The sequence below is a fragment of the Seriola aureovittata genome, chromosome 23 (genome assembly GCF_021018895.1).
Source record: "Seriola aureovittata isolate HTS-2021-v1 ecotype China chromosome 23, ASM2101889v1, whole genome shotgun sequence".
Lineage (NCBI taxonomy): Eukaryota > Metazoa > Chordata > Actinopteri > Carangiformes > Carangidae > Seriola > Seriola aureovittata.
The window spans coordinates 5,976,764-6,001,717 of NC_079386.1; the positions used below are offsets into that span (position 1 = coordinate 5,976,764).

General features: G+C 33.4%; 1 protein-coding gene across 1 annotated transcript in view; it reads left to right on the plus strand.

Moving 5' to 3' along the window:
* The window catches only part of kdm6ba (lysine (K)-specific demethylase 6B, a), a 95,224-nt gene extending 89,781 nt beyond the window's left edge, over positions 1 to 5,443 (plus strand). Inside the window, exons 16-27 of the mRNA XM_056368497.1 lie at positions 102 to 228; positions 609 to 714; positions 964 to 1,169; positions 1,333 to 1,439; positions 1,536 to 1,604; positions 1,712 to 1,860; positions 1,950 to 2,064; positions 2,168 to 2,355; positions 2,446 to 2,587; positions 2,965 to 3,091; positions 3,447 to 3,617; positions 3,799 to 5,443. Coding sequence (XP_056224472.1) covers positions 102 to 228; positions 609 to 714; positions 964 to 1,169; positions 1,333 to 1,439; positions 1,536 to 1,604; positions 1,712 to 1,860; positions 1,950 to 2,064; positions 2,168 to 2,355; positions 2,446 to 2,587; positions 2,965 to 3,091; positions 3,447 to 3,617; positions 3,799 to 3,816 — 1,525 coding nt within the window. The 3' untranslated portion in view covers positions 3,817 to 5,443. The remainder of the gene's footprint in view (positions 1 to 101; positions 229 to 608; positions 715 to 963; positions 1,170 to 1,332; positions 1,440 to 1,535; positions 1,605 to 1,711; positions 1,861 to 1,949; positions 2,065 to 2,167; positions 2,356 to 2,445; positions 2,588 to 2,964; positions 3,092 to 3,446; positions 3,618 to 3,798) is intronic.
* Positions 5,444 to 24,954: the final 19,511 nt, after the last annotated feature.

Sequence of the window (24,954 nt, forward strand, 5' to 3'; positions counted from 1 at the left end):
GTGTTTAACAGTAAAATGTCCCACTCAAGTAGTAATAGAAACCTGTGTATTGCACCCTCATGTTTGCCTTTGTCAACATATTCTCTTTTCTCCTGTTCTAGGGGGGCCAGGGTCAAAGGGAAGTTCAGAGAATCTTACTTGCTCCCAGCCTTCTCAGTAAAGCCCATCATGACTTCAGAGGAACCCATTCCTAGAGAGAAACTCAACCCTCCTACACCCAGTATCTATGTATGTCACTATATTTCTTCCATATATTAGCTTACTTTCAGTCTTTAGCCTTTGATGTGATACATGTGGGACACGCACATTTTATCCATGATTATACATGGTAGTAACAAATAGCTGAAATAAATCTGTCAACAAAGGAAAGGTGAGAAACCACTTTATTAAGTCAAGTCATAAAGTGTGCAAATACATATTGCAAGTTCTTTAATGTCAACAACAGAAGACAAAATTGTCTTAACATATGGGGTACACTGTAGACAGTTGACATGAAAATACAGCATCTGAGCCTATGCGCCCCCTTGTGGGGAATCACTGTGCAGGTAGACAAATAAGTTGAAACAGTTTGTGTTGCTGTGCACTAATATGATTTTTCTTCTCTGCAGTTGGAGAGTAAGAGAGATGCCTTCTCCCCTGTGCTGCTGCAGTTCTGTACAGACCCCAAGAATCCTGTTACTGTCATCAGAGGCCTGGCTGGATCTCTACGACTAAGTATGTTTGCACTTACTGACTGGTTAGCACATAACATGCAAAACTCATGGGAAGCTGTCTCAATACTTCTGGATTAAACAAGTAGTGAATCTAGCCTTATGTGAGGCTTTTAAAATCAGTCTTGTGGAAACAAATACTATGTATTTGCATCATCACAGTTTGCATACAATTTCTCTCCTCTTCACTGCTCTGTAGTCTGAGCAATCAGGTAACTCCCACCTCCCTAATGTTACTTTCCATTGTTTTCAGACCTGGGGCTGTTTTCTACCAAGTCACTGGTGGAAGCCAACGCAGAGCAAGCGGTGGAGGTGAGGACTCAGGTGCAGCAGCCTGCTGATGAGAACTGGGACCCCAGTGGGACAGGTCAGACATGGCCCTGTGAGAGCAGCCGCTCCCACACCACCATTGCCAAGTATGCTCAGTACCAGGCCTCCAGTTTCCAAGAGAGTCTCCAGGTACAGAACACCTCATACTACGACAATTTCTTCCTACTCTAACCAAGTCACCTCCCACTATACTATTTACTAGTACTATTTACTAGTATAGTGGGAGTTACTATTTATGTGACTGCATTCTGTGCTGCAATCCAGCTGATACACATGTGATCTGTGTCTTCAGGAGGAGAAAGGCAGTGATGAGGAGGAGGATGAAGATGATGAGAAGGAGAAGAAGCCATCCAACTGTTCTGATAATCCCAGCAAGGAAAGCTCTAAAGAAAGCACCAGGTACAGACTGTTTTAACAAAGCCAGGAAACGGTATACTAACACACTCCAGTGTTTTATCATTTGTAATAATGCTTTAATATTTTCTTATTCCTCAGTGGTGAGCAGAAACCAGTGGGGAAGATCATTAAATTTGGCACAAACATCGACCTGTCAGATCCCAAGAGGTACAGTAGTACTTTATGAAGCAATGTATGGTGGTCTTAATAACGGTATCTGAGACCCACTAAATGTCTTTCCATGTGATCTCATATCATGTTCTGTCTCTGCTCAGGTGGAAACCCCAGCTTCAAGAGTTGCAGAAGCTGCCGGCTTTTATGCGTGTAGCATCCAGTGGAAATATGCTTAGCCATGTTGGACATACAATCCTTGGCATGAACACTGTCCAGCTCTACATGAAGGTTCCAGGCAGTCGGACACCAGGTAAAGCACACAGCACAACAGGATCTGTTTGATTCTCAATAAATATGTAGTCTATATATGACTGAGGAGATTCTGTCCATATTCAACAGGTCACCAGGAGAACAATAACTTCTGCTCTGTGAACATCAACATTGGTCCTGGAGACTGTGAGTGGTTCTCTGTCCATGAGAACTACTGGCATGCCATCAATGACTTCTGTGAAAAGTGAGAAAATCTCAGAATGCAGGCTGACATCAATCAATTTGTAGCAGTATGATTACCAATATTACATGCAAGCCATAACAACTTATTCTTTTTGTGTGCCCAGACATGGAGTGGACTACCTGACAGGGTCCTGGTGGCCGGTGCTGGAGGACCTCTACAATGCCAACATCCCAGTGTACCGCTTCATCCAGCGGCCTGGTGACCTAGTGTGGATCAACGCTGGAACTGTTCACTGGGTTCAGGCTGTGGGCTGGTGCAACAACATTGCCTGGAACGTTGGCCCTCTAAATGGTAAGCTGTGCACCATCTAGTGATCAATTACAGAAAGAATATTTTGGAAAACTGTTTTATTCATCAACACTGTTTCATGTGCATCTGCAGCTTACCAGTACCAGCTGGCCCTGGAGAGGTTTGAGTGGAACGAAGTCAAGAAGGTCAAGTCCATCGTCCCCATGATTCACGTGTCCTGGAATGTGGCACGCACCGTCAAGGTCACAGACCCAGACACCTACAAGATGATCAAGTGAGTACCCAGTTCAAACTAAAACAATTATTCCACCTTCATGAAGACTATAATGTGCAGTTTCTGTTAAAACTGCTAGAAAGGTTCATTCAACTTAATTGGCCTTTGGGTTATTAAACTGCAGTGCATTATTATTATTTCTCTATTGTCATTAATATGAGGTAGGCAAAACATCTCAGCATAACTATTCAACAGTGTCATGAACTGCAGCCTCCAAAATGATATACTAACATTACATATTGTAATCATAAACATAGCTATGAAAGCAGAATTTATTGCAGGGCTTCAGCAAGGGGCCCACTTAAGTCTGAGGTTTAATAATTAAAACTTCTGACAATTGCTTAATGTAAATGCTGGTCTCTTTACCCTCCTGCCAGACACTGCCTGCTGCAGTCTATGAAGCACATCCAGATCCTGCGAGACCAACTGGTGGCTGACGGCAAGAAGATTTCCTATCAGAGTCGGGTCAAAGACGAGCCTGCCTACTACTGCAACGAATGTGACGTAAGTAGCTCTCAATCACTAAACCATAAAACTCTGTGTCGTTCAGTTTCAGTTTATTAGGTACCCCTATCTAAAACTAAGGCATTTCAACAACCCTGCAATAAATCCAATGGTAGAAGTGTTTTTTTTCCCACTCCGTTCATAGTATATTAATAAACATGAACTACAACTTTATATACCTTTCAACAACATAGGTACAGTTTCAACAATGACCATTAAGTCAAATCAACACCTCTCTGTAAAGTTCATTGCTGGCCTGTTACAACAGCAGAGAGCAACCACTTTTCTTGGTATTACATTATTACTTTTTACTACACCCTGAATGTTTGTTAACCTGTTGTCTCCTCTGTTACAGGTGGAGGTGTTCAATTTGTTGTTTGTGACAAGTGAGAACAACAACAGGAAGACGTATGTGGTTCACTGTGAGGACTGCGCACGTCAGCGTAGCCCGAACCTGACCAACGTAGTGGTGCTGGAGCAGTACCGCATAGAGGAGCTCATGAACACATTTGACTCCTTCAACCTGGTGAGTGCAGACTTACCTCTTTTACTGCCTTGTCAGACATTTGCCCAGTATCCAGGTGTGCCATCCATCTCCTACAAGTTGAGGGTCCATTTACCACCTGAAACAAAATTAGTTGTCAGTTAAACTTTTTTTCATGCCACTCACACATTAATTTAGTCTGTTGTGTTTCTCATCTTACCAGGCCTCCTCCTCCCGGTGACAGAGCTCCCCTCCTGCATCTCCTCAGCCATAACCAAAATTCCTGCAAGCCAGGACAAAAGACACAGATTCACTTTGGTTTTCAACTTGCCCATTCATTATTTAAGATCATTTTTGCTACTACTGCTAATACTTGCCGAACAGCCAGTTGAATACGTTTACTCATCATTACTGTTTACAAAAAGAAATACCAAGCCGCCAATAAAAAAAATACCAGTTTACTCTCAGATGGTGCTTTCAAACAGAAACCCTGGCAACAGTGAAGTTGAGAACCAGGGGGCAGTTGGTGCTGCCATTGAACAAACTGTGGAGGGTAGTTGATGGCTTAAATGGCGTGTTTCTGTCAGTACCAGAAATAACTTTTTTTCTGTTGTTGTTGTCGTCTTGAATACTGAAATTTGTACAAGCTGTTTGCAATTTTGTGGGGTGCTGTCTTTTTTAAAATAATTTATTGTTTTGTTTTTCTAAACTAGATCAGCCTAGATATATACCACATTGGCCTTGTATTTAGAAAAGAGACAAAATGAAAAATACTAATAATAGAGATATGAACATTTTTCTAAAGCATTAAGAATTTTAAAAAAAATTGTTTGGAATGCTTCAAAACATACGGGTTTTAACGACTTTGGTTGTTTTAGGGGGGATTTCATTTTTGTTCTTCAGATTCTTGTATGTGTTGTAAATCTTGTTTTTATCAATTATACTTTTATTTCCTCTGAATATTAATAATCAGTTGTCACACATCATCAGGTCTTTTTTGTTCATTGCTTCCATCTCTGTACGAACTATCTCTTTAAAAAAGAAAGAAAAAAATCATTGTCATCTGGTGTTTGTGTGTTGTACCTCTGATTGTTTTGTTCCGGTATGCAGACTTAGTATTTCCTGGATTTTTTTTTTGGCATTGTACATTTAATTTAAAAAGTTTCCTCTATTTATTGGATATCAATGTTCTCTCTTTTTTTAATAGGGTTGTACAAGTTTGCGATTTTTTTATTTTATTTTATTTTTTATGGTGACCGATTGCTCTGTAAGAACTGAAATTTTGGGGTTGTGTGTCCGCGGGAGTGGAGGCTGCTGTTTCTCTGGTGCTTGCCTCCCATGACTCCTGCATTTTTCTCCTGATATATATTAAATGATATCTTTATCTTGAATATAACGCCACCTTTCCTGTAGACGATAGGCACACTGCTCACGTAGAGAAGATGACTAATGGAATGCTGTGTTTGTATGCTCATTAAGGAAAAAACAAAACTACTTTTTCCAAAGTGTTTTGAGAAACGGTAATTTTTTTTATTATGTAGGGGGCTTTTAGACTAAATTTTAATGATTTTATGATATTATCTGTTGAATATGATAACGGGATAGATGGTGCTAAATGTTCTCTTTGAACAACCTTTTTTCTGTTTGTCTTCTTAAAATGAGAATTCTATTTTTCCTGTTGCAATATTACCTTAACCTTTTCCTTCTCTTTGTGGTCATTTATTTATAACTGCACTGTTTAGAGAATTCACACAGACATACTTGCAGACACACACACACACCAAACTGAGCCAGACATGTCTTAAACACTTGTGAATTTGTGTGACATTACTATGACTATTAATAAACGCTTTTTGATAAATCCAGAAGTGAGTGGATTCATCTGAATTTCTTCTGTTGGCCTGTTCCATCTCATCTGCCAGTAAGACTAGTAGATAAAAGCCACCTCTAGACCTCAAATCAGCAGCCCTCTATCAAAGCAACAACCGGCAAAGTTACAACTGAACTCAACACTGTTTGTCAACACACCAAGAAAAGCAGAACAAAGGTCTACCAGCTCTTATCTCATATATGTTAGGGCCTACGTGTAATGATTTGAACATAAAACTGCAACATACAAAGAAGTGAAGGGGTCTCAAAACCTTCTGGATGCACTCTATATACACATACTGTGCAGACATTTCTGACACTGAAAGGGTGGTATAATGAATAGTTCTTATTTATCAATGATCATCATACAAAGTGCAATAACTAGAAAAAACTCGATCAAAATTTGGTTTAACCACCGTTTGCCTTGAAAAAGCACCAAATCTACAAGATACACTTGTGTGGATTTAGACTTCTGCCTATTGATGTAATCCTAGACTGAGTTCTTGTCTCTGAACATACATCTTTGACTAGCTGTATGTTGGGTGTCACTGACACACTGTCAAATTAATTTGGGACAGATCAGACACCTTCCTGATGGTACTGCATGATGAACTTACACCTTGCATCTATTTAACCTCTACGGCTACAGTAGCAAGTCATATCCCTCAGCTGTCACAATTTGGCACAGCTTTGTCACTCATATCCTCTACACTGAATTTGCTATTGTTAGATATGCGTGTGAGAAAATAAGGGTTGAGTCGATAGAAAAGTTTCCATTTGGACATCAGCAGCCAGGGTAAACTAAGGAAGGAGATTGTACAAGCGGCAAAACTTCACAGATAGCAGGGCAGGAAATAGCAGGGAGCAGTAACAAGACTGCCCAGACTTCAGTTTCCTTTGTGAGAATTCAATAGAGTCAAAAAAGACATTTAAACCTTACACAAAAAGCATTTCATTAAAGCTTATTTTAAGTAATGACAAACTTCACTTGCCACAGATTAGTGAGTGAGAAGCTAATCTTTCATTGCTTAGTTCAAACTAATCATCCTGTGCCTCTGGGTATAAACTTAGTTTGTCAATATTTATATCCAAACTCTCAGCTTTCCTTTAACAGTTATTGTTCATCCATGTTCCTGAAGACCAGGAATTAATGTCTCGTTATTTTGTAAGAAATTGTTTTACTGGATCAAATGAAAGCTCATTTTACTGTATTCCAATAAAATAATACATTTCTAGGATCATAAATGTTTACTTTAGTTTCAATGAGATAAGACTAATCTTAAGAAATGTTAGAAAATATACAAGAACAAACTTTAAAGAAGGGTGCAATTTTCTAAGGAGAGCGGTCTTGAGAGCGGTCAGTGACCCTGCCTTTATAAAACTCTTCAGAGTTCCCAGGCAGAGTGACTAAGAATTGTCAGGTTAGCAAGTCCTCAGGTCAAGTTAGGGACCAAGGTCAGCAGAGGGACAGAGCATTAACGGACAGACTGAAGGAAATCCTGCTTCAAACCACACGGGAAGACAACCTCCATCCGTCTGTCTATCCACCCTGCTGCAGTCAGGTGATGAGAGGATCAGCACTCTTTCCTATGCAAAGACAAAATACTTCAGCAGTCCAATCATCACCACATGGTGTAATCATGATGGACAAAACTTTGAAGTTTGTTTATGCTGCTCTTGTACAGCATGAGATGAAAGACTAAATAGTAACTATTTCATCTGTAATGACAAGTTTCCCAAAGGAGTGTCCATGTGAACTGTTCTGTCAGCACTGACATAACAGCAACACAAAGTCAAAGACTGTAACGTTGTAATGCTGACAATGAAACGATACAAATCTATTAAAATACAAGTCCATATACAAATATGTCAGTGACTCCCTCACCATCATGCTGTGTGTAAAAACATTGTTATTTTAGACTTGTATCTTGCTGTGAAATGATGGAACAATCTCATGGGCCTGTAAAAATAAAAAAGGGGGCTGCATGGGGACCAAAGGAGGGCTGGAAGTAAATAAACATTTCAAGCTCAAAGCAGAGCAAAACGGGTAGAAAATCTGCATCAGACAAGACTAATTATTGAGTTTATGCTCTGATCTTATCATTTAACTGATTACCGTCTTCCACAATCTTTGTTCTTCTTACTCCATCCCCCTGTACTAACCCTGTATTGCAGAGGATCTGAGCTTTTATCTAAATCACATCTGCTGATAATGTACGTGTATTTCATGATACAACGTAAACAGTCCAGACTGACGTCTTCTATCTGGCTTCAGCACATTTTGTATGTGTTGTAAAGCTGTCAGCTGTTTATCTTACTAGACCTGAAGTTTGATCTCTGCTATAGTGCATCACCATCTAAACAAACATCATGTCTTAGCCTCCATAGGAGTCAATTGCAGCGGGATGTAAACGTGATTTTGTTATTCAGTCTTACTCTAGTAATACTAAATACTAACAAATCTCTTCCCAATAAAGATTTTTTAACCAAAACTAGAAAGCCCAATGCTCAGCTTTGTCAAGCCCTAACAACAGGATGTTTTAGAGCAGCAAGGTAACACAGAGAGAGACAATGTCCTTCAAGAGGAGGAAACAGGCCGATGACGCTGTTTCCTCTACTTAAAATGCCATTAAGCAAAGCCCTTTCAGCTCAACAGGTGTTAATAATTTGTAGCCAATATCCCTACAGGAATGAATAATTGTGCTATTTTAAGGGGAAAAGGTTTATGTAATTTAACAATGGTTAATTAATATATTTAGTATTATTTAACCAGAACAAACAACATTGGTTGAAAAGATCAAGTCCCTCTGCAGCACAGTGGATCACATTCTGAAAAATCTGATTTACTTCAATCTGAATTAATTCAATCGTTTTCTTTGACCATTATGGAGCCTTTGTCAGTAAGCATTCTATACATGTTTTTAAGCCTTACTATACTATGATGTCTTTTCACATTTGTATGCCTTACTATAACATTTAGTGCTTTACTATAATACGACATTTTTTTACATTTTAATTACTATACAATGGCATTTTATGCCTTACTATACTATGACGTTTTATGCCTTACTATATATGACGTTTTTATGCCTTACTATACTATAACATTTAGTGCCTTACTACACTATGATGTTTTTTTGACAATTTGATGCCTTACTATACCATGTTTTTTGACATTTTTAAGCCTTACTGTAATATGACGTTTTTTTTTAACATTTTTATGCGACACTACACTATGTCATCTCATGCCTTACCTTACTATGACGTTTTTATTACCTTTTATGCCTTAATATACTATGATGTTATTTTGACATTTTATGCCATACTATACGATGACATTTTTGACATTTTTATGCCTTACTATACTATGTCATTTTATGCCTTACCATACTGTGACGTTTTTATGACCTTTTTATGCCTCAATATAACATTTAGTACCTTACTATACTGTGACGTTTCTTGACATTTTTATGCCTTACTATACTATGTCATGTCATGCCTTACCATACTATGACATTTTTATGACCTTTTATGCCTTAATATACTATGACGTTTTTTGACATTTTAATGACATACTAAACTACGACGTTTTTTGGCATTTTTATGCCTTATTATACTACATCATTTTGTGCCTTACCATACTATGACGTTTTAATGACCTTTTATGCCTTAATATACTATGATGTTATTTTGACATTTTATACCATACTATACTATGACATTTTTTGACATTTTTATGCGACACTACACTATGACATTTTTTGACATTTTTATGCCATACTATACTATGTCATGTCATGCCTTACCATACTATGACGTTTTTATGACCTTTTATGCCTTAATATACTATGATGTTATTTTGACATTTTATGCCATACTATACTATGACGTTTTTTGACATTTTAATGACATACTAAACTACGACGTTTTTTGGCATTTTTATGCCTTATTATACTACATCATTTTGTGCCTTACCATACTATGACGTTTTAATGACCTTTTATGCCTTAATATACTATGATGTTATTTTGACATTTTATACCATACTATACTATGACATTTTTTGACATTTTTATGCGACACTACACTATGACATTTTTTGACATTTTTATGCCATACTATACTATGTCATGTCATGTCTAACCATACTATGATGTTTTTATTACCTTTTATGCCTTAATATACTATGATGTTATTTTGACATTTTTTGCCATACTACACTATGACGTTTTTTTGACATTTTTATGCGACACTACACTATGACATTTTTTGACATTTTTATGCCTTACTATACTATGTCATGTCATGCCTTACCATACTATGACATTTTTATGACCTTTTGTACCTTAATATACTATGTTATTTTGACATTTTATGCCATACTATACGATGACATTTTTTGACATTTTTATGCGACACTACACTATGACATTTTTATGCCTTACTATACTATGTCATGCCTTACCATACTATGATGTTTTTATGACCTTTTATGCCTTAATATACTATGATGTTATTTTGACATTTTTTGCCATACTATACTATGACGTTTTTTTGACATTTTTATGCGACACTACACTATGACATTTTTTGACATTTTTATGCCTTACTATACTGTCATGTCATGCCTTACCATACAATGACATTTTTATGACCTTTTGTACCTTAATAAACTATGACGTTTTTTGACATTTTAATAACATACTAAACTACGACGTTTTTTGACATTTTTATGCCTTATTATACTAAATCATTTTGTGCCTTACCATACTATGACGTTTTTATGACCTTTTATGCCTTAATATATTATGATGTTATTTTGACATTTTATGCCATACTATACTATGATGTTTTTTTTTACATTTTTATGCGACACTACGACATTTTTTGACATTTTTATGCCTTACTATACTATGTCATGTCATGCCTTACCATACTATGACATTTTTATGACCTTTTATGCCTTAATATACTATGATGTTATTTTGACATTTTATGCCATACTATACTATGACGTTTTTTGACATTTTAATGACATACTAAACTACGACGTTTTTTGACATTTTTTGACATTTTTATGCCTTATTATACTACATCATTTTGTGCCTTACCATACTATGACGTTTTAATGACCTTTTATGCCTTAATATACTATGATGTTATTTTGACATTTTATACCATACTATACTATGACATTTTTTGACATTTTTATGCGACACTACACTATGACATTTTTTGACATTTTATGCCATACTATACTATGTCATGCCTTACCATACTATGACGTTTTTATGACCTTTTATGCCTTAATATACTATGATGTTATTTTGACATTTTATGCCATACTATACTATGACGTTTTTTTGACATTTTTATGCGACACTACACTATGACATTTTTTGACATTTTATGCCTTACTATACTATGTCATGTCATGCCTTACCATACTATGATGTTTTTATGACCTTTTGTGCCTTAATATACTATGATGTTATTTTGACATTTTATGCCATACTATACTATGACATTTTTTGACATTTTTATGCGACACTACACTATGACATTTTTATGCCTTACTATACTATGTCATGTCATGCCTTACCATACTATGATGTTTTTATTACCTTTCATGCCTTAATATACTATGATGTTATTTTGACATTTTATGCCATACTATACTATGACGTTTTTTGACATTTTAATGACATACTAAACTACGACGTTTTTTGCCATTTTTATGCCTTATTATACTACATCATTTTGTGCCTTACCATACTATGACGTTTTTATGACCTTTTATGCCTTAATATACTATGATGTTATTTTGACATTTTATGCCATACTATACTATGATGTTTTTTTTTACATTTTTATGCGACACTACGACATTTTTTGACATTTTTATGCCTTACTATACTATGTCATGTCATGCCTTACCATACTATGACATTTTTATGACCTTTTATGCCTTAATATACTATGATGTTATTTTGACATTTTTATGCCATACTATACTATGACGTTTTTTGAAATTTTAATGACATACTAAACTACGACGTTTTTTGGCATTTTTATGCCTTATTATACTACATCATTTTGTGCCTTACCATACTATGACGTTTTAATGACCTTTTATGCCTTAATATACTATGATGTTATTTTGACATTTTATGCCATACTATACTATGACATTTTTTGACATTTTTATGCAACACTACACTATGACATTTTTTGACATTTTTATGCCTTACTATACTGTGCCTTTTTATGACCTTTTATGCCTTACTATACTGTGCCTTTTTATGACATTTTATGCCTTAATATACTATGATGTTATTTTGACATTTTATGCCATACTATACTATGACATTTTTTGACATTTTTATGCGACACTACACTATGACATTTTTTGACATTTTTATGCCATACTATACTATGTCATGTCATGCCTTACCATACTATGACGTTTTTATGACCTTTTATGCCTTAATATACTATGATGTTATTTTGACATTTTATGCCATACTATACTATGACGTTTTTTGACATTTTAATGACATACTAAACTACGACGTTTTTTGGCATTTTTATGCCTTATTATACTACATCATTTTGTGCCTTACCATACTATGACGTTTTAATGACCTTTTATGCCTTAATATACTATGATGTTATTTTGACATTTTATACCATACTATACTATGACATTTTTTGACATTTTTATGCGACACTACACTATGACATTTTTTGACATTTTTATGCCATACTATACTATGTCATGTCATGTCTAACCATACTATGATGTTTTTATTACCTTTTATGCCTTAATATACTATGATGTTATTTTGACATTTTTTGCCATACTACACTATGACGTTTTTTTGACATTTTTATGCGACACTACACTATGACATTTTTTGACATTTTTATGCCTTACTATACTATGTCATGTCATGCCTTACCATACTATGACATTTTTATGACCTTTTGTACCTTAATATACTATGTTATTTTGACATTTTATGCCATACTATACGATGACATTTTTTGACATTTTTATGCGACACTACACTATGACATTTTTTGACATTTTTATGCCTTACTATACTGTCATGTCATGCCTTACCATACTATGACATTTTTATGACCTTTTGTACCTTAATAAACTATGACGTTTTTTGACATTTTAATAACATACTAAACTACGACGTTTTTTGCCATTTTTATGCCTTATTATACTAAATCATTTTGTGCCTTACCATACTATGACGTTTTTATGACCTTTTATGCCTTAATATATTATGATGTTATTTTGACATTTTATGCCATACTATACTATGATGTTTTTTTTTACATTTTTATGCGACACTACGACATTTTTTGACATTTTTATGCCTTACTATACTATGTCATGTCATGCCTTACCATACTATGACATTTTTATGACCTTTTATGCCTTAATATACTATGATGTTATTTTGACATTTTATGCCATACTATACTATGACGTTTTTTGACATTTTAATGACATACTAAACTACGACGTTTTTTGGCATTTTTATGCCTTATTATACTACATCATTTTGTGCCTTACCATACTATGACGTTTTAATGACCTTTTATGCCTTAATATACTATGATGTTATTTTGACATTTTATGCCATACTATACTATGACATTTTTTGACATTTTTATGCGACACTACACTATGACATTTTTTGACATTTTTATGCCATACTATACTATGTCATGTCATGCCTTACCATACTATGACGTTTTTATGACCTTTTATGCCTTAATATACTATGACGTTTTTTTGACATTTTATGCCATACTATACTATGACGTTTTTTGACATTTTAATGACATACTAAACTATGACGTTTTTTGGCATTTTTATGCCTTATTATACTACATCATTTTGTGCCTTACCATACTATGACGTTTTTATGACCTTTTATGCCTTAATATACTATGATGTTTTTATGACCTTTTGTGCCTTAATATACTATGATGTTATTTTGACATTTTATGCCATACTATACTATGATGTTTTTTTTTACATTTTTATGCGACACTACGACATTTTTTGACATTTTTATGCCTTACTATACTATGTCATGTCATGCCTTACCATACTATGACATTTTTATGACCTTTTATGCCTTAATATACTATGATGTTATTTTGACATTTTATGCCATACTATACTATGACGTTTTTTGACATTTTAATGACATACTAAACTACGACGTTTTTTGGCATTTTTATGCCTTATTATACTACATCATTTTGTGCCTTACCATACTATGACGTTTTAATGACCTTTTATGCCTTAATATACTATGATGTTATTTTGACATTTTATACCATACTATACTATGACATTTTTTGACATTTTTATGCGACACTACACTATGACATTTTTTGACATTTTTATGCCATACTATACTATGTCATGCCTTACCATACTATGACGTTTTTATGACCTTTTATGCCTTAATATACTATGATGTTATTTTGACATTTTATGCCATACTATACTATGACGTTTTTTGACATTTTTATGCGACACTACACTATGACATTTTTTGACATTTTTATGCCATACTATACTATGTCATGTCATGCCTTACCATACTATGATGTTTTTATGACCTTTTGTGCCTTAATATACTATGATGTTATTTTGACATTTTATGCCATACTATACTATGACATTTTTTGACATTTTTATGCGACACTACACTATGACATTTTTATGCCTTACTATACTATGTCATGTCATGCCTTACCATACTATGATGTTTTTATTACCTTTCATGCCTTAATATACTATGATGTTATTTTGACATTTTATGCCATACTATACTATGACGTTTTTTGACATTTTAATGACATACTAAACTACGACGTTTTTTGCCATTTTTATGCCTTATTATACTACATCATTTTGTGCCTTACCATACTATGACGTTTTTATGACCTTTTATGCCTTACTTATACTATGTCATGCCTTACCATACTATGATGTTATTTTGACATTTTATGCCATACTATACTATGATGTTTTTTTTTTACATTTTTATGCGACACTACGACATTTTTTGACATTTTTATGCCTTACTATACTATGTCATGTCATGCCTTACCATACTATGACATTTTTATGACCTTTTATGCCTTAATATACTATGATGTTATTTTGACATTTTATGCCATACTATACTATGACGTTTTTTGAAATTTTAATGACATACTAAACTACGACGTTTTTTGGCATTTTTATGCCTTATTATACTACATCATTTTGTGCCTTACCATACTATGACGTTTTAATGACCTTTTATGCCTTAATATACTATGATGTTATTTTGACATTTTATGCCATACTATACTATGACATTTTTTGACATTTTTATGCAACACTACACTATGACATTTTTTGACATTTTTATGCCTTACTATACTGTGCCTTTTTATGACCTTTTATGCCTTACTATACTGTGCCTTTTTATGACATTTTATGCCTTAATATACTATGATGTTATTTTGACATTTTATGCCATACTATACTATGACATTTTTTGACATTTTTATGCGACACTACACTATGACATTTTTTGACATTTTTATGCCATACTATACTATGTCATGTCATGCCTTACCATACTATGACGTTTTTATGACCTTTTATGCCTTAATATACTATGATGTTATTTTGACATTTTATGCCATACTATACTATGACGTTTTTTGACATTTTAATGACATACTAAACTACGACGTTTTTTGGCATTTTTATGCCTTATTATACTACATCATTTTGTGCCTTACCATACTATGACGTTTTAATGACCTTTTATGCCTTAATATACTATGATGTTATTTTGACATTTTATACCATACTATACTATGACATTTTTTGACATTTTTATGCGACACTACACTATGACATTTTTTGACATTTTTATGCCATACTATACTATGTCATGTCATGTCTAACCATACTATGATGTTTTTATTACCTTTTATGCCTTAATATACTATGATGTTATTTTGACATTTTTTGCCATACTACACTATGACGTTTTTTTGACATTTTTATGCGACACTACACTATGACATTTTTTGACATTTTTATGCCTTACTATACTATGTCATGTCATGCCTTACCATACTATGACATTTTTATGACCTTTTGTACCTTAATATACTATGTTATTTTGACATTTTATGCCATACTATACGATGACATTTTTTGACATTTTTATGCGACACTACACTATGACATTTTTTGACATTTTTATGCCTTACTATACTTTGTCATGTCATGCCTTACCATACTATGACATTTTTATGACCTTTTGTACCTTAATATACTATGACGTTTTTTGACATTTTAATAACATACTAAACTACGACGTTTTTTGCCATTTTTATGCCTTATTATACTACATCATTTTGTGCCTTACCATACTATGACGTTTTTATGACCTTTTATGCCTTAATATACTATGATGTTATTTTGACATTTTATGCCATACTATACTATGATGTTTTTTTTTTACATTTTTATGCGACACTACGACATTTTTTGACATTTTTATGCCTTACTATACTATGTCATGTCATGCCTTACCATACTATGACATTTTTATGACCTTTTATGCCTTAATATACTATGATGTTATTTTGACATTTTATGCCATACTATACTATGACGTTTTTTGACATTTTAATGACATACTAAACTACGACGTTTTTTGGCATTTTTATGCCTTATTATACTACATCATTTTGTGCCTTACCATACTATGACATTTTTATGACCTTTTGTGCCTTAATATACTATGATGTTATTTTGACATTTTATACCATACTATACTATGACATTTTTTGACATTTTTATGCGACACTACACTATGACATTTTTTGACATTTTTATGCCATACTATACTATGTCATGCCTTACCATACTATGACGTTTTTATGACCTTTTATGCCTTAATATACTATGATGTTATTTTGACATTTTATGCCATACTATACTATGACGTTTTTTTGACATTTTTATGCGACACTACACTATGACATTTTTTGACATTTTTATGCCATACTATACTATGTCATGTCATGCCTTACCATACTATGATGTTTTTATGACCTTTTGTGCCTTAATATACTATGATGTTATTTTGACATTTTATGCCATACTATACTATGACATTTTTTGACATTTTTATGCGACACTACACTATGACATTTTTATGCCTTACTATACTATGTCATGTCATGCCTTACCATACTATGATGTTTTTATTACCTTTCATGCCTTAATATACTATGATGTTATTTTGACATTTTATGCCATACTATACTATGACGTTTTTTGACATTTTAATGACATACTAAACTACGACGTTTTTTGCCATTTTTATGCCTTATTATACTACATCATTTTGTGCCTTACCATACTATGACGTTTTTATGACCTTTTATGCCTTAATATACTATGATGTTATTTTGACATTTTATGCCATACTATACTATGATGTTTTTTTTTACATTTTTATGCGACACTACGACATTTTTTGACATTTTTATGCCTTACTATACTATGTCATGTCATGCCTTACCATACTATGACATTTTTATGACCTTTTATGCCTTAATATACTATGATGTTATTTTGACATTTTATGCCATACTATACTATGACGTTTTTTGAAATTTTAATGACATACTAAACTACGACGTTTTTTGGCATTTTTATGCCTTATTATACTACATCATTTTGTGCCTTACCATACTATGACGTTTTAATGACCTTTTATGCCTTAATATACTATGATGTTATTTTGACATTTTATGCCATACTATACTATGACATTTTTTGACATTTTTATGCAACACTACACTATGACATTTTTTGACATTTTTATGCCTTACTATACTGTGCCTTTTTATGACCTTTTATGCCTTACTATACTGTGCCTTTTTATGACATTTTATGCCTTAATATACTATGATGTTATTTTGACATTTTATGCCATACTATACTATGACATTTTTTGACATTTTTATGCAACACTACACTATGACATTTTTTGACATTTTTATGCCTTACTATACTATGTCATGTCATGCCTTACCATACTATGATGTTTTTATTACCTTTTATGCCTTAATATACTATGATGTTATTTTGACATTTTATGCCATACTATACTATGACATTTTTTGACATTTTTATGCGACACTACACTATGACATTTTTTGACATTTTTATGCCTTACTATACTATGTCATGTCATGCCTTACCATACTATGACATTTTTATGACCTTTTGTACCTTAATATACTATGTTATTTTGACATTTTATGCCATACTATACGATGACATTTTTTGACATTTTTATGCGACACTACACTATGACATTTTTTGACATTTTTATGCCTTACTATACTGTCATGTCATGCCTTACCATACTATGACATTTTTATGACCTTTTGTACCTTAATAAACTATGACGTTTTTTGACATTTTAATAACATACTAAACTACGACGTTTTTTGCCATTTTTATGCCTTATTATACTAAATCATTTTGTGCCTTACCATACTATGACGTTTTTATGACCTTTTATGCCTTAATATATTATGATGTTATTTTGACATTTTTATGCCATACTATACTATGATGTTTTTTTTACATTTTTATGCGACACTACGACATTTTTTGACATTTTTATGCCTTACTATACTATGTCATGTCATGCCTTACCATACTATGACATTTTTATGACCTTTTATGCCTTAATATACTATGATGTTATTTTGACATTTTTATGCCATACTATACTATGACGTTTTTTGACATTTTAATGACATACTAAACTACGACGTTTTTTGGCATTTTTATGCCTTATTATACTACATCATTTTGTGCCTTACCATACTATGACGTTTTAATGACCTTTTATGCCTTAATATACTATGATGTTATTTTGACATTTTATGCCATACTATACTATGACATTTTTTGACATTTTTATGCGACACTACACTATGACATTTTTTGACATTTTTATGCCATACTATACTATGTCATGTCATGCCTTACCATACTATGACGTTTTTATGACCTTTTATGCCTTAATATACTATGACGTTTTTTGACATTTTATGCCATACTATACTATGACGTTTTTTGACATTTTAATGACATACTAAACTATGACGTTTTTTGGCATTTTTATGCCTTATTATACTACATCATTTTGTGCCTTACCATACTATGACGTTTTTATGACCTTTTATGCCTTAATATACTATGATGTTTTTATGACCTTTTGTGCCTTAATATACTATGATGTTATTTTGACATTTTATGCCATACTATACTATGACATTTTTTGACATTTTTATGCGACACTACACTATGACATTTTTATGCCTTACTATACTATGTCATGTCATGCCTTACCATACTATGATGTTTTTATTACCTTTCATGCCTTAATATACTATGATGTTATTTTGACATTTTTATGCGACACTACACTATGACATTTTTTGACATTTTTATGCCTTACTATACTATGACGTTTTTTGCCATTTTTATGCCTTATTATACTACATCATTTTGTGCCTTACCATACTATGACGTTTTTATGACCTTTTATGCCTTAATATACTATGATGTTATTTTGACATTTTATGCAACACTACACTATGACATTTTTTGACATTTTTATGCCTTACTATACTATGTCATGCCTTACCATACTGTGCCTTTTTATGACCTTTTATGCCTTAATATACTATGATGTTTTTTTTACATTTTTATGCGACACTACACTATGACATTGTTATGCCTTACTATACTATGTCATGTCATGCCTTACCATACTATGACATTTTTATGACCTTTTGTGCCTAAATATACTATGATGTTTTTTTTACATTTTTATGCAACACTACACTATGACATTTTTTGACATTTTTATGCCTTACTATACTATGTCATGCCTTACCATACTGTGCCTTTTTATGACCTTTTATGCCTTAATATACTATGATGTTTTTTGACATTTTTATGCCATACTATACTATGACGTTTGACATTTTTATGCCTTACTACGCTTTGTCATGTCATGCCTTACCATACTATGACATTTTTATGACCTTTTGTGCCTTAATGTACTATGATGTTTTTTTGACATTTTTATGCGACACTACACTATGACATTTTTGGACATTTTTATTCCTTACTATACTATGACGTTTTTAATACCTTTTGTGCCTTAATATACTATGACGTTTTTTGACATTTTAATGACATATTAAACAACGACATTTTTTGGCATTTTTGTGCCTTAATATACTATGACGTTTATTGACATTTTTATGCCTTACTACACTATGTCATGTCATGCCTTACCATACTTTGACATTTTTATGACCTTTTGTGCCTTAATATACTATGATGTTATTTTGACATTTTATGCCATACTATACTATGACGTTGATTGACATTTTTATGCCTTACTACACTATGTCGTTGTATCCCTTATCATACTATGACTTTTTATGACATTTTATGCCCTAATATACTATGATGTTTTTGACATTTTATGCCTTAATATAATATGATGTTTTTTTTGGGAAATTTTATGCCTTACGATACTATGTGAGTTGATGCTTTACCATACTATAACATTTTTACGCCATAATATACTATGTCGTTTTATGCCTTACTATACTATGACGTTTTTTGACATTTTTATGCCTCAATATAACATTTGGTACCTTACTATACTGTGACATTTCTTGACATTTTTATGCCTTACTATTCTATTATGTTTTTCTCACATTTTATGCCATACTGTACTATGACGTTTTTTGGTATTTTTAGACCTTACTTTACTATGTCGTTGTATCCCTTACCATACTATGACATTTTTATGACCTTTTATGCCTTAATATACTATGATGTTTTTTGACATTTTTATGCCTTACAGTATTATGTGAGTTGATGCTTTACCATACTATAACATTTTTATGCCATAATATACTATGTCGTTTTATGCCTTACTATACTATGACGTTTTTTGACATTTTTATGCCTCAATATAACATTTGGTACCTTACTATACTGTGACATTTCTTGACATTTTTATGCCTTACTATTCTATTATGTTTTTCTCACATTTTATGCCATACTGTACTATGACGTTTTTTGGTATTTTTAGACCTTACTTTACTATGTCGTTGTATCCCTTACCATACTATGACGTTTTTATGACCTTTTATGCCTTAATATACTATGATGTTTTTTGACATTTTTATGCCTTACAGTATTATGTGAGTTGATGCTTTACCATACTATAACATTTTTATGCTATATTATACTATGTCGTTTTATGCCTTACTATACTGTGACGTTTTTGACATTTTTTCTGCCTCACTATAACATTTAGAACCTTACTATACTATGACGTTTTTTGGCATTTTTATGCCTTACAATATTATGTGAGTTGATGCTTTACCATACTATAACATTTTTATGCTATATTATACTATGTCGTTTTATGCCTTACTATACTATGTCATTTTATGCCTTACTATACTGTGACGTTTTTTGACATTTTTATGCCATATTATACTATGTCTTTTTATGCCTTACTTTACTATTTCGTTGTATCCCTTACCATACTATGACATTTTTATGACCTTTTATGCCATACTATACTATGACGTTTTTTTTCCATTTTTATGCCTCACAATAGTATTTCAGCTGATGCCTTGCCATAGTATGACGTTTTTATGACCTTTTATGCCTTAATATACTATGATGTTTATTTGATGTTTTATGCCATACTATACTATGACATTTTTATTCCTTACTATGACATTTAGTGCCTTACTATGCCATGATGTTTTTTGCCATTTTTATGCCTAATATATATATATATAAATACTACATATTTATACAATGACGTTCTTTAGTTTGACATAGTGAGACATATTTATGACTCACTATATACTACGATGTTTTTATACCTTCAGAATCAGTATCTTACAGTGTAGTTTTCTTAGGCTGCAGTCTGCTGGGGCAGCAGCATGTCCACCATGAAAAAAAGGACACTGGACAAGCCCGTCAAAAAGAGTCTGGACATACTCAGGACTGAGATAGAGGCCATCTTGGACAATACCAACCACCCTCTACACAACATTCTGGCAGGTCAAAGAAACAGCTACACTGGACATTAAGTGTCTCATCTCGCTGCGTTACAGAATAGAAAGGTTCAGGAGATCCTTTGTTTCCACTGCCATCAGGCTGTATGACACCTGAGTCAAAGGACGTGGCTCATGAACTGGACTAATTTAATTATAATTGTTTAATATTAATCATTATTACTTATGAGCTGCTGGACACCTGAATTTCCGCTAGGGGAGAAATAATCTTTCTATCTATCTGTCTATCTATCTATCTATCTATCTATCTATCTATCTATCTATCTATCTATCTATCTATCTAATAAAGCTTATCATTATTATTATTTATTATCTTTTTAAATTATTGCTCTAGCTTTGCTCTGTTCTTAATAATATCTGTATTTAAAAGTTGGAGTAAGCAACTCTAATCTAATACACAGTAGGAGCAAGAGACAGTGAATCTGGCAGGGATGTCGAGAGAACTAATACTTTGGTATCAAATGAATGCCACAATTCTGAAAATGTGACTGTACTTGTTCTTCTACAGTACCGTATATATTTTAGGTACTAGGCAATTTGAAGAGAAGAAAAATAATAAAAAAAACATGTGGAATGACAACAGTAAAAAAAAAACCCAAAACAACAAAAAACAGCAATGTACTCTACATATACTAAAGTATCCTTGGTCTCTTTCAGATTTCTTTACAGCATACAACAGGACGAGGGTGCTGTTCTTCCAAAACATTGTTCAAAGTTTCTTGATGATGGTGGAGTTAAAGGCCACTGATGCAAGTGGGGGAAAAAAATCACTCTTACTCTAATAACATGTATACAGAGCAATGCCTGTATGAAATGAAACACTTGCCTAACAAGAATGACCTTAAATAGAACCTACAATCTTGCATTACATCACCGAAAAACAGTAGTAAAATGTAGCCAAGATAAAGAAAAATTCCACTGCAGTGTTTAAAAAAAGTCCTTTAGTGAAGAAAAAATCAGCAATGATCAATCAATTTTGTCACAGTGCATTTTGAGTCATCTGCCTTAAATAGCTGAGCTGAACTCTAATTCACCTAATTCATTGTTTGAAGATTGCTGCAGTAACCAATCCTGCTCCACTCAACACTTAAACTAAAGCAACATTTGAATGAAACTACTCATGATGGATCTTGGATTGATAGATATTTGGAGGCTTGCCAACCCGAGAGAGAAGAAATATACATTAAAGTTTAAGAAAAATCATCTCCAGGACAGATTATTTTTTGATAAGCAAGGATTTGGTGGTGAGTGTTTCTGATTGCATGATAGAGACAGATCATGCTGCTGTGTGTGGGTACAGAAATAGGTGGAGGCTGTGGACCCAGAATTCAGTGACTTAGTAGAAGAGGAGTTGGAGAATTTTTTCCAATTAAACAATGGGTCGACAAATAAGGCTGAGACAGTCTGGGAAGCATTTTAAGATGATATAAGAGGAAAAGTCACAGCCTAATCCAGTAGGAAAAAAGGGAGGAAAAAACGGTAAAGGATCTTGAATCTCAGACATTAGACCGACAATTAAAACAAATGTGCCACTGTTTGCTAGACAGTTACACCAAAATGAGGCCAGTTATACCATCTCCGCTGCTGACAGGAAAAGGCTCAACAAACTGATCAAGACCACCAGCTCTGTACTGGGATGCCCCCTGGACACAGTCGAGGTAGTGGGCGACAGGAGGATGATGGTTAAGTTATCCTCCCTGTTGGACAACATCTTCCACCCTATGCATGACACTCTGACAGCACTGAGCAGCTTCTTCAGTAACAGGCTGCTGCACCCACGGTGTGTGAAGGAGAGATACCGCAGGTCTTTCCTTCCTGCTGCTGTCAGACTTTACAACAAACACTGCACTCAGTGACCTTAAACACCAAAGACTGACAATCCACCGAGTCATCTGCTGCTACTTTTTGTATTTTTTATCTTGTATATTTAGTATTTAATTGTACATATTATAATTTATTTTATTCTATTCTATTATTTATCTTCTTTAAGTATGGTTCTTGTCATTTGGCAATCTGTTTTTCTTTCTTGTACTGTCCACTTTGCTGCTGTGATGCGGGAAATTTCACCACTGTGGGACTAATAAAGGAATATCTTATCTTAAACAAATTTGCCTCTATTCTAACAACTGTTTATGAAGAATCACTTTCACCGGGGTAACTAACAGAAACATTTAATGACGCTTTGATTTCTCGATTGCAAACAAAAGAAGGATCCCACAGACCCAGGAAGTTTTAGACCTGTTAGTTTGATCAATGTAGATTAAAAGATCCTGACAATAGTTCTATCCATGAGGCTGGAAAGATTCTAACACACCTCCTACACTCAGATCAAGCTGCTTTTATAAAGGGAAGGTCATCTTCGGACAATATGAGAAGTCTTCTACACCTTATGTTGCTTAATCATGATGAAAGCATGCCAGTTGCTCCCCTCTACTTGGATGCCCAAAAGGTGTTTGATAGGGTGGAGTGGGGCTTTCTACAGTATATACTTAAAATGTTGTTGTTGTAAAAGGAAGAACAGAATATGGTTCAAGACTTTTTTAAAATTCTTTAAGTATATTACACTTTGTTTTTATACATAAAAATCCCTTCAAATTCTAAAACTAAAACTAAAACTTGCAAAAGCCAGAGACTAATAGGGCAAAGGGATGCTAATAGTGAGATTAGAAATGATTTATTGCAGGATGTGAGCTCAAATGTATAAACAGAAGAACAAAAACAGGGGATGCAAGTTCATCCATTATAGAATTGGACATAGATATTATGTTACACCCCTGAAATTGTTTAAAATTGGCTTAACCCAAGATAATAAATGTTGGAAATGTAAGAAGGAAGTGGGCACATTCCTACATGTTCTGTGGGAGTGTTCCTCTACTAGAACCCCCAAAAATGTGTCTGTTATGGGATAAATCTTTCACGCCAACACGGCATTATCAACGCAGAGTTTGGGTTAGCAGTAACAGTTTTTATTGTAGCATCCAGGGTTATTTTATGTAAGTGGAAGAGCCCACAAGGCCAGCACCATATTTACAGTGGATTGAATTTATGACAGACTACTTCTTTCAAAAAATTGACTGCCTGGGTAACTGATATACAGAGTAAAATTAGCCAAGTCTGGTATAATTTTCTGACATACAGTATATTCAAAAGTGCAACATCTTAAGCCCCTTTCAAACTGGACAAAAAAACAACTAACAGCCACTAACACCTGGTTTTAGTTTGAGAGGATACAATTGGCAAACATGAC